Raw genomic sequence first — 18,712 nt, forward strand, 5'->3', positions numbered from 1 at the left:
AGCAGAGATTGCACCATTGCACTCCAGCTTGGGGGACAAGAGCAAAACTCCATCTCAAAAACAAACAAACAAACAACAACAACAACAAAAATAAGTATCTAAAATGGATAACATTAGTAACAACTCCCTGCTTTAAAATTTTTGGTGTCGACTTATATCCACTCATGTTATGTCCTCAAAGAGTTCTACTATATTTCTACAGTTTCAGTTCATATTATTAGTGAATTCTCCTAATTGATTTGAAGTCATCTTTTATGCTTCATAAAAAGGTTCAGCATTGTGGTTAGGAACAGAGGCTTTTTGGGGGCGCCAGGATTAGTGTGGGAAACTTACTTTTTAGCATGCACTGTTTTGGATTTTTAACTCTTTTATGATATGCAATTACCTCTCCAGAGGGCCCCTGCTAAGCTATACTTGGATTCCAGACCCACAGAAACTGAGATATTAATTTTTTTGGTTCCTTGAGATTGACAGTGTTGTATCCACTCCAAGAACAAACCATAGCCAGAAATAAAGTACACATACATCCAGGACTCACAACAATGAAGAAAAAGGGTCCTGATGGTCTGGGCCATCAGGCAGAGTCTGCATCGGGAGCTATCTGCCAACTATTGCTATCCCTGTCCGGAAGTGCACACCTGTCGGCTGTTGTCTTCCTGTGGAGGTGGTCTGCTTTATCATTTGTGTCCTGCATTCTATTTATTATTTTAGAAAACACTTTCATTATTAATGCTGCATTTTTAAAATGTTAACACTTTGATGAGCAAATCGATCTCGTTTCAATCAGGAAAAAACCCCAATAAAAGCAAAACAAAATGAATTAATTTGAATTGGTGCAATTCCTATGCTGTCTTCAATAGTGACTGCCATCTCTGAAAGCAGCAACTCTGCATGGATGCTTATTCTATTGTTTCTCCCCAATGTACTTCCACACACAGTCCCCCAGCCCTCCCTGTTTTCCCCTCATCACCATTTGCTCACCTAGCTCATGCTCCTCGCTCTGGGGGCACAGACTAGGCTCATGTTGAGGGTAGGTATTGGTCTCCGAGGGGAGACAATGACTGGTAGCCTTGAAGGGACTAACTCGAAAGTAATTAGCAGAGTTTCCAGGCTGCACATGAACACGCTGTGTGACTCACTGGGGTGTTCAACCCAAAGGCAGTGGTGGTGCTGAGTCTGGGCCTGGCCGATGAATGGAGCAGACACAACCACGTCGAAGAGATGCTGGGGAACAAGGACCCTTTGTAGCTCTGCAGGGCCAGCAAGGGCCCTGATAGTGTGGGTGCCCCAGAAAAGGTCTCAAGCTGGGGCCACTAACCCAGATACCTAGAAGGCCAGGTTGACCACGAACTTGGAAGCAAGCTGACACTTATGAAATGGTCTCTAAAGTTGTACTCCTTTTAAGCAGAGACTAACTTTGTAGGAAGGCTCTTCATTTTCACAAAGAAATATATGCGAAAACACCTTGGCCCCTTGGTTTACCTTTTGTTTCCCCCACTTTGATAGATTCATGGATCCAGAGAAACATTTTTGTTCTCTATGAAAACCACAAAGCAAGAGTGATGATAAATAGCAACTGAATTCAGCCTTGGGACTGGGGGGCAACGGGGAGGGCTGGGGGTTGTGGTGAATTGGGGAGTGCCTGCCCCATCGAGGGGGCACAGCCCTTACTCCACAGGGAATTGCTGCCACCAGGGACTGCAGGGTCGGTATCGCCAGATCTAATAATTTTTCAAAAGAAGTTAGAAATCTGTGTCTTTAAAAAGTGAAATTTCCCCAAATGTAAGCACGATTTCATTGTTTTCAAGACACAATAGACACCTGAAGGGAACACATTTTTGGCTTTATCTGGCTCTCAGGGTGCCCATGTATAACCTTTGGTCTAGGCTGTTGAGGGCCAAACTGCAGCAAAAGCAAAGTGAAAAGACAGAGGTGCCTCAGAGGGGAAGAATCACGTCCTTGCTTGGTGCCTTTCCTGTCATGTGGGGACTCCAAAGCTTGCTCCACACAAGGACATGCTGCTTGGACAAGAAATGCCCCATCCATGCCCACCGTCCCTCTGCTCCTCAGACCTTTGTTGTAGCCACATCTGTTCCCTGGGTGATTAGCTAAATACCACCAGTACATGGGCAACTCCTGCACTGGCAGCTCCACTCCTGGTTTCTCCCTTAGGGTTGGATTCCTAGGTCCAATTGTTCGAAATCTCCATTTGGACATCTCACAAGCGCCTCAAATGACCATTACCACATCAACACATTGTCTTGATCCCTTTCTCCACACCTTGTCTTCTCCAACTCCATAAACAACCTCCCTATGTCCCTGTCGCTCATGCCAACAATTTAGGATTTCTCTCTTCATATTCTATGTATAATCCATGGGCAAATCCTGTTAATGCTATGCTCAAAATGTATCACAAACCTGACCCGTTCTCACTAGTCTCCAGACTAAGCCACTAACACCTCTGGCCAGACCAGACGGTAACCTCGGAATAGGGTCTCCCTGTTTCTCTTCACGACCCTTTCCAGTAACTTCTCCACAAAGCAGTTGGCAGGTTAAAAAAAAAAAAATACACAAATCAGGTAATAACATGACAGGCATGGTGGCTCATGCCTGTAATCCCAGCACTTTGGGAGGCTGAGGTGGGTGGATCACGAGGTCAAGAGATCAAGACCATCCTGGCCAACATGGTGAAACCCCGTGTCTACTAAAAATACAAAAGTTAGCTGGGCATGGTGGCACACGCCTGTGGTCCCAGCTACTCAGGAGGCTGAGGCAGAATCGCTTGAACCCGAGAGGTGGAGGTGGAGGTTGCAGCGAGCCAAGATCGCTCTACTGTACTCCAGTCTGGAGATGGAGCGAGACTTTGTCTCAAAAAAAAAAAAAAAAAAAAAATTCTAATTGCTTCCCAAATCTAAATCCAAACTTGCTACTACCATGACTCTGGGGTTTTAAATGGCCCCATGGCACGCTTTCCCCTCCTCTGGGTTGCTGCTTGTACACTGTCTTCTCAGGCAGGTCTCTGCTGTCCACCTCAACTACAGTGCTTCTCCCTCCTTTCATTCAGACCCCTGCACTCTCCCCCGTTTCTTTACTCTTTTTTATTTTTCTTCTAAGCACTTATTCCACCTGATATATCTGTTATTGTCTGTTTCCTTCCCTGGAACAGGAGCTAAATGACATCAAGGCTTTCATCTTTTATTTAACAATGTATTAAATAAGTCTAGCACTGTGGCTAGCACACAGTAGGTGCTCAATAAATATTTTGTTGGGTTGGGTGAATAGGCATAGGTCCATAGAGGAACTTCTAGTAGCCCAAGCCAAAGCCTGATCCGGCTGTTCACTGGGAAGGTTACTCACTGATTGAGGAAGGCAAAGAGGTATCTCATGATGATCAGAGTGGTTTTGGGCAGGACCAGCAGGACTTTCCGGATGTGCAGAGCTCTCTCCTGCAGGTTGTCCATTGCTGAAAAGAAGAAAGCCATGTGTTATCCTCCACTATGACTGGGATCCCAGGGAGTAATGATCAGAAGTACCTACTACCAGCAGGGGCAACACGGACAGCATCAGACCAAGCCCACACACAGCACTGGTGCAGTGACAGGAAGTCATCCCTGTTGCTCCTTGGGGTAGGGCTGTTAGAAGAGGGCACTTGCTGGGCTCTAGGCATTTACCATTGCAGGATGGAAGGTGTATACTTCTTGGGCACGGGGAACTATGCCAAATCCAAATCCAAACTCATTATTACACATTATTAAAATTAAACTGAACTAGGGTTGTTGTAATTTTGTTATTAATAACAAGTTTGGATTTGGATTCGGGCACAGGGAATGGGGTTAGAAATGTTCCCCACAGCATCTACCACCCTCTTATTCAAACAACCACAGAGAGAGAGCTGCCGCTAACCTGCTATAACTGCTCAACACAAAGCCTCAGAGGGCCTACATCTTGGTGGGAAGACAGGCTGTGCAAGTCCTGTCCTGCTCACTCCACACGTGCCATCTCATCCTCTGACAAGTGTGGCTTATCTTCCCCCTCCCTTATCTGCATTACGAATGAGTAAAAAGTGGTCTGAGGCAAGAGGTGGCAGGCCCCTGGGTTTGTAGTGATATGGGGAAGGAGACCTGAAAGGCTTTCTTGCGCTGTGGAGAGGTTAATTACAGGTCCTCCATCATAGGCAGCCTCTTACTTCCACAGTGTGCCATGTAAACACTGCCATTTTCTATGGGTGCCTTTATATGAAAAAGAGATGGGAAGTACTGGATTAGGAGGAAGAGTGTATCTCCAGGGAAGAACTGGGCAGCCAAGGGATCTTGAACTATCTTTACTATCTTGGCAATCCCAGTTCAGCTTAAGATACTTCACCTAGGCCCAGTCGGAAAAAGACACAAAGACATGACCCAAGGGAATCACATTCCTAATCACCCACATAACTCACTTCCACTAGACACCCATAAACAGAAGTCAACAAACCAACCAGAGAGCCAGCTTCCCAAATGCCCTGGAAATTTCTCAGGATAACAGAGAGGGACAAGTACTCAGGGCAGATACTGAGTGAAACTGGAAACTCAGTAGGTACGAAGATCTGGTCAACCTAGGAAGAAGGATCTTTTCTCCATTCAAAGGCACCACTCCCTCCAGCCTCTGCAGCCATCACTCAGACAGGGCCTGCTTCCAGGCTGACCTGTATTAATCCAAGTTTCCATTGATTGTTTTCTCTGGCAAACAAATGAGAGGGTGTTCCAGTACCACAAGCTAAACCAAATGGCTAGGAATAGCTTTTCAAGACCCAAATTTTAGAGTTAGAGGCAGAGAACTCCTAAGAGGATAAAGCAGAGAATATATCTTTCTCTTTGGGAAAATATCCTATTACTACTTTTAAATGTGCAGAGGGCTTTTGTTCCTAGAACACATATTAATACATTTAGCAGGTAAGCCACGTCTTGTTTAATGCAACAAGCATGAAATATTTGCAACGCTTATGCTTTTCCCCCTTGTACCATGAAAAGCACAAGCACTGATGTATAAGCTTCAAATACATAACTGAAAGTAAAGGTACTTTACTAAAAGAAGATAAAGCCCAGAGATGAATCAGAAGAAAAAAAAAAAAAGCCAGGAGTCCTGACTTGAGGGTCCTAGATTCTTACTGAAAAGTCTTTCCTCGCTCCCCTCCCACCAGGGGATGAAGGAGTGAGGATGAGGAGAAATTTCACTGGGGAAAAGAAAAACTTTATTGAAAAGCTTATGAGAACACACAGACCCTGTGGAAACTTTTTATCTCCTGCTACCGGTGCTGTGCCCCAGAAGCCAATCTGAAGCCAGAATCGTACTTACTGACGCAGGCCATCAGGTCATGAAAGATGTCCTTGGGGAAGAGAGGGTGTTCCAGCCCCCGGAAGTAAAGCTTCAGGACACCAGCTATGGAATCCATGTCATGGTCGTTCTGGTCCCCAGCCAGGGGGTCCTCTCCTAAGGATAAGCAACCCCCACAAAAAGGAAAGAGAGTGAGAGAGGCAAAAACACACAGGACGAACAGAGGCGGTGGGGAGGGGGTGAACCATGTATGTCCCGGTCCCAATCCATCAGCTTTCTGCCCAGCATGGTGGCCATGAGTGGGACAGACCAGAGAACAGATAAAGCAAAGACTGTTCCATTTCAGGGGCTCCAGGACGAAAGCACGGCAGACGAGTCCATCAATATAAACTCTCTTGTGCCAGCCTGGCTTAGGGACATGGTCCCTATGAGCTGAGGATGGGACACAGCAACTGTCTCTCACAAGAATCATGAAACTAGGCTGGGACTGAGCTCCTGAGGGGAGAAAAATGAGGCCAAGGAGGCCAGCTCCTGAGACTGGCTCTCACGTCTCCTGGCCTGCAACCAAGAACACCTACTTACAGAACAATCATGCCAGAGCTCCCCATGGAAAATTTCATATCAGATGTAATTAGATTTAATGATAGGGCCAACCTCAAATTGAAACTATATATATCCATTACAGTGACGGAAATTGCCAAAGCTTGCCCATTACCTTAATAGCCCACAAAATAATAAATGGGCTACAATGAACAAGCGCATTAGCCTTGATATTAACTGCCACCAAGGGTTCCAGATGAAGCCATAAACCGCCCAGATATCATAGTTAACTTCTTGGGTTTTGGCAGATCATCGGCATGAAAGAGGCAGGATGGGTAGGGCTGTGAAGGAAGAAGGAAACTGGGATGTGCCCTGGTATTTCCCTGCATATCTACAGGGGAATGTGTACAAGAGAGCAGGTACCCTCTGAAGAGACAGGTAAGCTGGCTTCCTGACCTCTGGGGACCTCTTAGGGAAGAAAGGGTGGAGCCAATACCCCAGGGGGCTGGCAAATATTTGGTTTTATCTTCAAGACTGTTTCCTTACCTCTCTCAAAGGCATTTTTTATGTCATTCACTTCCACCTGGGATCCTGACACCCGGAAAATTCCTTCATGCTGTAGTCCTGGCAATACACAGAAAAGTGATCAAGAAGAAAAAGCAAATTCACAAGCACAGTGGCAAGCTTAGCTGAATACCTATCTCCCCCAACCAGTGTGTGTTTAAGCACGCTGTCTCTCTTCTTTAGGCCAAAGGAGAAAAACATGTGCAAGGATGTTGGAAAAGTCACTGGAATAATTTCGAGGCATTCGTTTTCATTAGAAAGCACCAAGTTAGAGACTCCTCTGACTCCAGGGCGACTATGAGGCAGATTCCTTTCCTTGTCTTTGCCTCTCTGTTCCCATCTGTAAAGCAAGGAAGTGACCCATTGGTACTTTTTAAAAATCATCTAGGGTCAAGAATAGAAAAATATACTCAGGAAGCTGAGGCAGGAGGACTGCTTGAGGCCGTGAGTTTGAGACTAGCCTGGGCAACATAATGAGACCCTGTCTCTAAAAAATGTTTGCAAGTAGCCAGGCACAGTACTTGTAGCATGCCTGTAGTCCCAGCTACTCAAGAGGCTGAGGTAGGAGGTTCACTTGAACTTGGCAGTTAGAGGCTACAATGAGCTATGATCATACACTGCCCTCCAGCCTGCATGACAGAGTGGACCCTATCTCAAAGAAAAAAAAAAAAAATGGGAAATGGGTCAAGGCATTAGTTCTCATCAGGAGTTTCATAAGAGATTATAATATTGCTTTAGCTGTTTTAACATGGTTTGATTGTTCAAGGGGGCAATGCTTTCATTACTTACGAAAAAGAGTGGACATGAAACTATAAGTCAGGAATGTCCAATCTTTTGGCTTCCCTGGACCACATTGGAAGAAAAACTGTCTTGGGCCACAGAGAAAATACTCTAACGATAGCTGATGAGAAAGAAAAAATCCCCCCAAAATCCCGTAATATTATAAGAAAGTTTACGAATTTGTGCTGCAGCCCATGGGCCACAGGTTGAACAAGCTTGCTATTAAGTGATCAGTCAACGGATAGTATTGCCAGACATTGTGCTAGGCACTGGTTCCTGACTACAGCTTTACTCTAAAGACAAACATGCATGAATGTTATACTACGATAATGTGCACAAGAACTTCTTGGTGTTGTTAGAGGAGAAAAACAAATCATGAAAAAAAAAATGCTGGCATAGTAACTGCTGCTAATCAATGCTTTCACACAAACAAATTACTTGGTCCTCACAAGTAATAATGTCACAACAAGGTAAAGGTTGGCAACAATCTCATTCTCTGGATGAGGGGACTGATGAGTGACAGCCAGCCTTAAGTTATACAGGAAGTAAGAACCAGGGCCAGGACTCAAACTCAGGCCTTGTGGCTGCAATCATACTCAGTCTTCAACACCAGGCTTGTGGAGCCTATCGGAGTGCAAGTGCAAAGGTTGGGAACCACATTGGTCACTCTGAGCATGGACATGACTTAAAGACAGCACCACACACACAACTGCAAAACCGGTGAGAAATCCAGCAAGTGTGTCATCAGTGCCAGCCCCAGGGGTTGGACTAGACTAGCATCTCTGATTGCATCAGGACCGCTCAGCTTTTCTCAGGATCCCTGGGTCTCAATCTTAAGCATTTTGTCAAAATCCCTCTGTTATGGCACAATCCTTCAAAAACCTTGACATGCTGGAGAAATCTCAAGTTTTATTTTAGGAAAACAAAATAGACTAATGCTCCATTTTGCCCACCGTTAGAGGGTTTCTTCAGTTAAGAAACCCTCTTGTGCCTCATCTGCTTTTATCTCTAAAGCAGATGAATTCTATCAGCTAGACCTCTGGAGGTAAACCACATAGGCCAGGACAGATTCTGAATCCAACTGAAACAACATTAAGAAGTAAGCAGAGGAAATGTAGTTACCTGGCTTGTAATAGGCCTTAAGTTGTCTGCTCCTGTAAAGGAATCTCCAGAATATTCCTCACAGAGTGGCAGGCAACGTTAAAACCTCATTAGTACCAGTGTAATAGGACTATAATACTAGTTACAAATGCGATGTAAAAGCCAGATAATGTTGTTTAAATATAGTATGTAAACAACAAGTGCTTTGAGAGAAACAGCCACATGTCACAACATGGTATAAGCAAATGTCATCTCGGAAACCGGGCTACTCACTATGTTCTAGTTGGTGAAGCCATTGCACAAATTCCTGAAACAGCGTCATCATCTTGTTACTTTTTGGTAGGTTAGAACACCAAGGAAAAGTAGCCTTGGCCTGGGGGTCCAGGACAAGAAGAAATGAGAGGAGAGCTCATTGGAAATCAGGCAGCAGGCCTGGAACACACGGAGCTCTCTTTAGGTCTGGTCTCTGTTTCCTCTTGAGAACTTATGTTTTGGAGGGACTACTATGTGTTCTTGCTCAACAGACAGAATCTCTAGATTCTGGAAGCAGAAACATTAATAAGTGGCTGGTTTCCAGAAAGTAAAGAGAAAAACCAGTTGGCTTTTTATTATACTGCAGGTGAATCCTTGCATAACCAAAGTGACACATCCATGATCTTTCAAATTTTTTCTCAGTTCATACGAACATGAAAGTATAAAACTCATCAGACTTGGATAAGTTATTTGGAAATGGCACAAAACCTTCCATTGTGCACGGAATCCAACCACTGCCAAAAGTTGTTCTCCTGGAGAATTCCTGAAATGATTTCTACAGCAGCCATCTCATGTTCACGTTACGTTGCTCCCTTCCTCATGAAAATGTTTTTTTTTTTTTCCCATCATGATTCACTTTCAATTGTTTTTCAAATCCGTTCTCTTCCTTTAAGCCTTCCTGAATCACCCTCACCCACCACTGAGCTTTCTCATCTATATAATGGGGACTATAATGTCTACCTCCCAAGGGATTTGAGGATAGTTAGGATGTGAAAATCCCCAGCATTCAGTGGGCCACAGACTCTTTCAAGACTGACACAGGTTATGAGCTCTATCCTCATTAAATGCCTACACACAAAAATTTTTACCGTGGTTTTTTTAGGGAGTTCATGAATACCTTAGGTCCCTATTTGGGAAAAATCAGTTTAGTGGAACAGATGTTTTTTGAGCAGCTACTATGTGCTCAATTTTTAAAAAATCCACAATATATTTATTTGCTTGATCCTAGAATATATATAAAATACTTTTAGAATTGCTAATCCATATCTGTGTGATAAAAAAACTACTAATTACTGTAAAATATTTGTTTAGAGATCTTTTTATCTTTAGATTTATATTATAGTCAAGACAAATTACTTAGGTTATTTTTTTCCTTATTCTCTTCATTGTGGTTATGTTATTCACTTGTAATACAGTTAGGTTTATATGTTACTGTCTGCATTCCATTTTGGGTTGTACCCACACACTGCCTTTATTTATTTATTTATTTATTTATTTATTTATTTATTTATTTATTTTTTTGAGACAGTGTCTTACCCTATCACTCAGGCTGGAGAGCAGTGGCGTGATCTCATCACAACCTCCACCTCCTGGGTTTGAGTGATTCTCGGGCCTCAGCCTCCCGAGTAGATGGGATTACAGGTGCCCAACACCACACCCAGCTAATATTTTTGTATTTTTAGTAGAGACAGGGTTTCGCCATGTTGGCCAGGCTGGTCTTAAACTCCTGGCCTCAAGTGATCTGCCCACCTCAGCCTCCCAACGTGCCTGGATTACAGGTGTGAGCCACCGCGCCCGGCTTATTTATCTTTTGAGTACAGGAAACACTAACGTTGTTCTAAAAGTCAAAACTACACTAAGGTAAGAAGAGAAACGCCACTCCTTACCATTTCCCATTGCCCCATTCTTTTCACCTCTTTTCTATCCATCCCCTATAGGTAGCCAATTAAATATTAGTTCCTAGATTCATCCTTCCTGCATTTCTTTTTGCAGAAATGAGAAGATACATGGATATTCTTATATCTTCTTCTCTCTTACATAAAAGGTAATGAAATGCAAAAGAATATCTATATGTATAGTCCCTGACTTATAGTAGTTTGACTTACGATTTCTTGACTTTATGATGGTACAAAAATGATATGCATTCAGGAGAAATACTTCCAATGTTGATCTTCTTTTGGGCTAGCAAAATGTAGTATGATATTCTCTTATAATGCTGGGCAGCAACAGACAGCCACAGCTCCCAGTCAGCCACGTGATTACCAAGGTAAACAACCTGTACTCTACAGTATATAGTGTTGCCAGATGATTTTGCACAACTGTAGGCCAATGTAAGTGTTCTGAGTATACTTAAGGCAGGCTAGGCTAAGCTCTGATGTTCCCTAGGCTAGGTATATTGAGTACATTTTCAACTTTTTATGGGTTTATCTGTATGTAACCCCATCAGAGGCCGAGGAGCATCTGTGGTATTCTACACGATACAGATTCTTTCACATTTTGTTTTTTTCACTTAACAACATATCCTGGGAATCTCTCCATATCAGTTCATGTAAATCTTCCCCATTCTTGTATAGTACTCCACTGAATGAATGTCCCATAATTTTTTCAACCACTCTTCTATGTATGGGCATTTAGGTTCTTTCTAGTATTTTGCAATTACAAACAATGCTGTCACAAATAACCTTGTGCGCATGCATTTTTGTATTGCTGGAGATGTAACTTCACGGTAAATTCCTAGAATTCCTAGAATCTGCTGGATCGTAAGTGCATATGAAGTTTTGTTGGATACTGCCAAATTCCCTTCCAAAAGAGTTGTATCAGTTTGCATTCCCATCAGCAACATATAAATGTGCCTGTTTCCCCAGAGCCTCACCACAGTAATGTGCTAAATTTTTGTCTCCTCATGCACTGTGCCTGTAATGGGTAGAAACAGGTACATTCACGCCACAATATCTGGAACCTGTCCACTTTTCAGCAAATACCACGGCTAACACCCTGGTCTAGGCCACCATTATGTCTTCCTCAGGCTACTGCAGTTGCTTCCTGTCTCCTTCTTACAATCTTATCTCCAGAGAGCAGCCAAGGATCCTTTAAAAAGATGACTCCCTGTTCAAAATTCTCCAGTGGCTTCCCATCTCCCTCAGAATAAAATCCAATCCTAGCACATTAAGCCCTAAGAGTCTGGCTTCCAGCTTCATCTCCTGCCGCTTTCTTCTTCACTCACTCTGCTCCAGTTACGCTGGCTTCCTGCATGTGGCAAGGTTCTCTGCACTTGTTCCCGCTCCCCAAGATACTCTTCCCCAGATATCCACAAGGCTTACTCCCTCACAACTCTGCCCTAATGTCACTTTAGCAGAAGTCTTTTCTCTGAACCAGCTTCAAACAGTGTCCCCTCTTCCTTCTCCATTCCCTCACCTTGCTTTACTTATCTTCAAGACATTCACCAATACCTGACATATTGTATTTACTGGCTGATCAATTGGTCATTTGCTTATCCACCTGTCAGTGGAATGTAAGGTTCATGAAGGCAGGATCTTTTTGTTGGGATATAATAAGCAACCAATATGTATTTGTTGAATGAATGAATGTATGCTGAATGAGCAGTGGCTCAGACTTTCTTTCTCCTATTGTCTCTTAGGCACAAATAATTCATCCTCCCGTGAACTCAGTTTGGACTTATCTTTGCAAACTGTTTGACTATTAATCATTACTATCTTGTGAAATTTCTTATACTCCTATTTTGAATTACCACAGCTTATCTCTTTTTATTTAACTTATCACTTGCTTACTTATTTCTCCCAACTGCAAAATAAAACCACTTAAAGACAGGAACAGTATATTATTCCTGTTTCTGCTTTCCTACATGGCAATGCATGGTACCCAGCATTGATCAGGGACTTGATAAATTTGTTGACTGTTCAATACTGATATACAATGCTGTTACTTTAAATGAATAGGGATAAGATTTAAAAATTATAGCTGATTAGAATGAGATCAATTGTAACCATGCTATAATAATTACTATCCCAAAAACAAACCTGAGCAATGCCCCAGTTTATAGGGAGAGAAAAAGGCAAGGAGAGGGAGAGAGAATAGCTGCCTCTGAATTTAGACAAGCAATATTTTATCTACCTCCTTAGCTCCAGAAAGGTCACTCTGCCCCTTTTCCTATCACAGAAAGAACAGCATCTAAAAACAATTTCTGATGCCCAGTTCCTAGAAATTTTCATAGCACTAGTTCTGTCCTTTCTAAACACTCTAATCCTTGGGAAATCAATTCTCTGGCAATTATTTCCATCGCTAAATTCCGTCCAATGAGACCAGTAGCTGGTGGGGAATGGTGTTTATAAGATTCAGCTTCATCCAAGTAGAAGAGAGTATGATTTCACCTAGGTTGAGAAGCAGCCTGCCTCTGCAGATTCTCAAAAGTTGGATACAGCTTTAAGACCAGCTACTAACTCAGCTCTTGGCCATGCTGTATCCAGCAAGACCAAACCAGAACAAAAACTGATTATAAGGAATCACTGCAACATTGGGAAAGGAGATGTTTTCAAACTAGTCTGGTACAGAAAGTGACAAAATGGTCAGGCTGTACAGTGGGAGATACCCACACTTGCAAAGACTGTGAGTAATGGTGAAACTACTGTTACCACGTAATAGCAGCTGTATTTACATAACAGCTGCAATTTCAAACTTACTCTCAAGCTAAAAAAATGCTGTGTGATAAGTGGCTGAGGCATTTTGCGTCAAAATACATGGTGCCTTTCTTTCAATGTCCAGGTGTGGCTATTCTGAGGTTGCAAAAGTTATGTGGACAAATAAGAACTGATTCCTTTTCTGAGAATGTCAGGATGGGAAGTCAATCTCTATTCTTACTCTACAAAGAATTCCTGGAAGTTCTTCCCAATCTTTGCACAAATATGGACAAGGCTGTCATCCTGCTTACCGTGTCTGCTGATAAACCGGATACAGCTTTCCACCACCAGAGGAATTGCCTGGCTGGAGTCCTGAAAAGCCAAAGGGAAACACAACATTAGAATCTTCAAACAGGGATAGCCCAGGGTCAGAGAAAATGGGCCAAATCGTGCAGAACTGTCTTAGTGGATCAGTGGCCGGTCTACAAAGAAGCACCTGGCCTGTCCTCCAAGTTCCAGAGCACAAAAATACAACTACCTACAGAGAATGCTACACAGATGCCTTAAAGTCAGCATGTCCTAAATAAAACTGATCATCTTTTATCCCAAACCAGTTTCTCACTACCTTCTCCACCACCTAATTAATCAATACATTGTCATGTCTGCCTTCTAAATATCTCTCAAATCCATTTGCTTCTCTCTATCTCAACTGCCACCAACCTAGTTCAATCCACCAATACCTCAATTCCCATCCTTGCCACCTTCTGACCCGCATTTCTCTTCCTTCACATAGTGATTAGGTAATCTTTAAAAGTGCACATTTCATTATTTAAACTCTTTCAAAGACCTCTCATTACTCTCTTACACAGCCTTGCATGCCAGGAATCCTGCCTGTGCCTCCAGTTCCACTGCTTGTTCTTTCCCCTGGCTTCTGCTACAGTTATGCTGGCCACGTTTCTGTTCTGCAAAGTCCTCCTTTGCCTCGTGGCTTTGCCTGAGCTGCTCCTGCTGGGGGCATGTTCTCCTTAACCCTGACTGTGACTCCAATGTGTGGATGTGAATATTTGTTGGCACTTGTCACCACTACAGCTCAAACTTCACAAGGGCAGATTCTATGTCAATTCCTGGGTGTCCAGGGTTGGCCATGATGCTCTCACATAAGAGGTGCTCAATTATTCTCAGTTGAAGGTAGCAGAATGAACCAATGGGAGCTTCAGAAAGACGGTTTGTTTGGTATAAAGGTAAGAAAGAAAAGAAAAACTACCTCTAAATAGTGGGGACTAACAGGTACTAAGCAAAGAAGCGGGCCTCCCAGATGTCAATCTTTGCTCTGTTGTTTTGCTTCACAATCTGGCTCATGTCACTGAACTTTTTTGGGCCTCAATTTGCCTTCTACAGACTGGGGAGGGGACTGGAGGCAAGGAGAGTAATATTTCCTATTAGCACATGAACATTAGTGCCTACCATTTATAGAGGAATTTAAAGAGGTGTGAGACCATGTACTAAGTCTTTTAGATGGACTGGTGCTGGTAACAATCCTATGGAGTACATATTATTATTATTATACTCATTAAAATGAAAAAGTGAGGCCAGGTGCGGTGGCTCACACCTGTAATCCCAGCACTTTGGGAGGCCGAGGCCAGTAGATCACTTGAGATCAGGAGTGTGAGACCAGCCTGGGCAACAGACTCTGTCTCTACTAAAAATAGCCTGGCGTGGTGTTGCACACCTGTGGTCCCAGCTACTTGGGAGGCTGAGGTGGGAGGACTGCTTGATCCCAGAGGACAGAGGTTGCAGAGAGCCAAGATCAAGCCACTGCACTCCAGCCTGGGTGATAGAGCGGGACCCTGTCTCAAAAAAGAAAAAGAAAAGAAAAATGAAGAAATGAAGGCTTAGTGAGGTTAAGTAGCTGCTATGGTCACATAGCTGGCAAGTGGCAAAACCAGGATTCAAACCCAGGCAATCTTCCTCGGAGACCTAACACTTTACCACTACCCATACTGCACCCTAGCAGTTCAGCAAACATTCCAGGTGTACATACCAAGTATTACTCAAAACTAGTAGGGTTTTATTTTACATTTTAAATGATTTTATTATTTTTAGAGATAGGGGTTCCCTCTGTAGCCTAGGCTGGATTGCAGTGGTGTGATCATAGCTCAATGTAACCTTGAGCAAATAGTCTCAAGTGATCTTCCCGCCTCAGCCTCCTGAGTAGCTGGAACTACAGGTACCCACACCACACCCAGCACATTTTTATTTTTTCAGAGGGTCTCGCTGTGTTGCCCAGGATGGTCTCAAACTCCTAGCCTCAAGTAATCCTCCTGCCTTGGCCTCCCAAAGCGCTGGGATTACAGGTATGAACCATGGTACCTGGCCTAAACCAGTAGGGTTTTATAATGCAGCTGAATGTACAATAATTCAGCTGTGAGGAAGAAAGAGATCAGGGAGAGGGGCCCGAACTTCACTAGAAAGGGCTTTAGATGTTCAGGACAGAGACTGGACTGTCAAGTGGGATGGCTCTGTGTAGCTTCTGCCTGTTTGACAGGTTTGCGTGGATCCCTCCCCTGGCTCTGAATTTGCTACTGTAGCCATAGGGTTTGGCCACTATTAGGCAAGCAGCTGGGTCTCACAAAGAAGTCAGGCTGAGAGAAGAGCTGACTTAGCCTCTAGCTCTCAAGCTTTCTGGGAACCAGAGATGATGCCAAAGGGAGTACTGTATATGCCAAGGTGGAGCTGGTGTCAGGATGGTCTCAGCGACCCAAATGCTCATCTTCATGACCCCTAAACCCATCTGTTTCCTCCAGCTTTCCAACTATAGCAGCCAGCATCTGCCCTCTTGTCAGCATCACTGACTGGCCAGTTAGGCTAGCGTGATCTCAGGGGAAGAATCCTTGTCTTCTCTTCCTTATTCTAAGGAAGAAACTGGATTCCACTATAAAAATGCCAAAAAAAGCTCAATTTGGGGGAAGTCTTTTTATGTTTACAGACTTCTGTTATTACATTTCTCATTTATACATAATAGCAGCAGAAGAATGAAACTAGAGCCCTATCTCTCACCATATAGAAAAACAAATCAAAATGGATTAAAGACTTAAATGTAAGACCTGAACTATGAAATGACTAAAAAAAACCACTGGGGCAATGCTTCAAGGATACTGGTCTGAGCAAAGATTTTTTGAGTAAGACCTCAAAAGCATAGGCAACAAAAGCAAAAATAGACAAATGGGATTATCTCAAGCTACAAAGCTTTTGCATAGCAAAGGAAATGATTAACAGAGTGAAGAGACAACCTAAAGAATGGGAGAAAATATTTGCAAACTATCCATCTGATAAGGGATTAATAACCAGAATATATAAGGAACTCAAACAACTCAATAGCAAAAAAACAAACTATCTGATTTAAAAATGGGCAAATGGTTTGAATAGGCATTCTCAAAAGAAGACATACACATGGCCAACAGGTATGTGAAAAAATGCTCAATGTCACTAATCATGAGAAATGCAAATTTTTTAATAATCTCGCCCCAATTAAAATGGCAATTATCAAAAAGCCAAAAAATAACAAATGCTGGCAAGGATGCAGAGAAAAGGGAATGCTTGTACACTGCTGGCAGGAATATAAATTAGTACAGCCACCACGGAAAACAGTATGGAAGCTCCTTGAGAAACTAAAAATAGATCTACCATATGATCCAGTAGGCCCATTGCTGGTTATATATCCAAAAGAAAAGAAATCAGTATATTGAAGTATCAGTATAACTGTACTCTCACGTTTATTGTGGCATTATTCACAATAGCCAAGATATGGAAGCAGCATAAGTGTCCATCAATGGATGAATGGGTAAAATGTGGTATATACACACAATGAAATATTATTCAGTCATAAAAAAGAATAAAATTCTGTCACTTGCAGCAACATAGATGGAACTGGAGGACATTGTGTTAAGTAAAATAAGTCAGGCACAGAAAGATAAATACTGCATATTCTCACTTGTATGCATGAGCTAAAAAAGTTGATTGCATGAAGGCAGAGAGTAGAACGATGGTTTCCAGAGACTGGGAAGGGTAGCGGGGAGTGCGGGGTTAAGAGGTGAGGTTGGGCCAGGTGAGGTGGCTCATGCCTGTAATCCTAGCACTTTCGGAGACTGAGGCGGGCGGATCACCTGAGGTCAGGAGTTCAAGACCAGCCTGGCCAACATGGTAAAACCTTGTCTCTACTGAAAATACAAAAATTAGCTGGGCACGGCAGCAGGTGCCTGTAATCCCAGCTACTTGGGAGGCTGAGGCAGGAGAATTGCTTAAACCCGGGAGGTGTAGGTTGCAGTGAGCCAAGATTGTGCCATTGTACCCCAGCCTGGGCAACAAGAGCGAAACTCCATCACAAAAAAAAAAAAAGAAAAAAGAAAAAAGAAGTGAGGTTGGGCAGGGCACAGTGGTTCACGCCTGTAATCCCAGCACTTTGGGAGGCTGAGGCAGGCGGTTCACCTGAGGTCAGGAGTTCGAGACCAACATGGAGAAACCCTGTCTCCACTAAAAATACAAAAATTAGCCAGGTGTTGTGGCGCATGCCTGTAATCCCAGCTACTTGGGATTTTCAAGGCACGAGAATCGCTTGAATCGGGGAGGCAGAGGTTGCAGTGAGCTGAGATCGCATCACTACAGTCCAGCCTGGGCAACAGAACGAGATCCTGTCTCAAAAAAAAAAGTGAGGTTAATGGGTATAAAAATAGTGAGAATAAATAAGTTCTAATGTTTGATAGCACAGTAGGATGATAATAGGTAACAATAATTTATTGGATATTTCAAAATAGACAGAAGATTTGGAATGTTCCCAACACACACACACCAAAAAATGATAAACATGTGAGGTGATAGATACCCTAATTACCCTGATTTGGTTATCATAAATTGTATGCATGTATCAAAATATTACATGTACCCCATAAGTATGTACAATTATGTATTAATAAAAATTATTTTAAAATACTAGCAGCAGAGATAATGAAGATAGTGATATGAGTGTTTGCATAGTTTTGTTGGTCCTACGTTAAATATGACCTAGAGGGAGAAAAGCTGGAAAGCTTACAGGCTACTGGCTTCAACAAATTGTGTGAGTACAAAATTTGGCTGGCATATGCAGGAAACGGAGTATCAGTGGTAAAGGTAAGTACGAAGGGTTGGCAGGAAACAGGGCAAGAAAAATATTAACCTGCATGTCTGTGGTTACCAGCAGCACTCACATGCAGTCCCCAATGGATAATCTGTGGCAGACAAGGGTAGGCTACAGATGACCTGTCCTACTGCACAAGCATCTTCTAGTCCCCACTGCTCCAGTGGAGTCTAAGAGTCCAGTAGGAGCATAAAATGGACAAAGTCACAAAGGCTTTGAACACTCCCGCCATCCTCCTCTCTCCTTGTAGTGTTTCTGAGCAATGAGTAAATTAATTTCCCTGGGACGTGCCTGTGCACTCCTGTGGTGCCACGATGACCAGCACTTCACCATTGCCTTTGTATAGAGTTGACTGAGTTTATTTTATTTTATTTTATTTTGAGACAGAGTCTCACTCTTGTCACCCAGGTTGGAGTGCAATGGCACGATCTCGGCTCACTGCAACCTCTGCTTCCCAGGTTCAAGTGATTCTCCTGCCTCAGCCTCACGAGTAGCTGGGATTACAGGTGCCCACCACCACGGCTGGCTAATTTTTGTATTTTTAATAGAGACAATGTTTTACCATGTTGGCCAGGCCAGT

The 18,712-nt window shown here is 43.1% G+C and overlaps 1 protein-coding gene across 1 annotated transcript in view; it reads right to left on the minus strand.

The window, feature by feature from the left end:
• SRGAP2 (SLIT-ROBO Rho GTPase activating protein 2) overlaps positions 1 to 18,712 on the minus strand; it is a 249,053-nt gene that overhangs the window by 19,525 nt on the left and 210,816 nt on the right. The window contains exons 14-17 of the mRNA XM_025374780.1: positions 13,274 to 13,334; positions 6,397 to 6,474; positions 5,332 to 5,466; positions 3,358 to 3,463 (exon numbers count right to left, since the gene is read on the minus strand). Of these exons, the coding sequence (XP_025230565.1) occupies positions 3,358 to 3,463; positions 5,332 to 5,466; positions 6,397 to 6,474; positions 13,274 to 13,334 (380 nt within the window). The remainder of the gene's footprint in view (positions 1 to 3,357; positions 3,464 to 5,331; positions 5,467 to 6,396; positions 6,475 to 13,273; positions 13,335 to 18,712) is intronic.

The sequence above is a fragment of the Theropithecus gelada genome, chromosome 1 (assembly GCF_003255815.1).
Source record: "Theropithecus gelada isolate Dixy chromosome 1, Tgel_1.0, whole genome shotgun sequence".
NCBI classification, from domain to species: domain Eukaryota; kingdom Metazoa; phylum Chordata; class Mammalia; order Primates; family Cercopithecidae; genus Theropithecus; species Theropithecus gelada.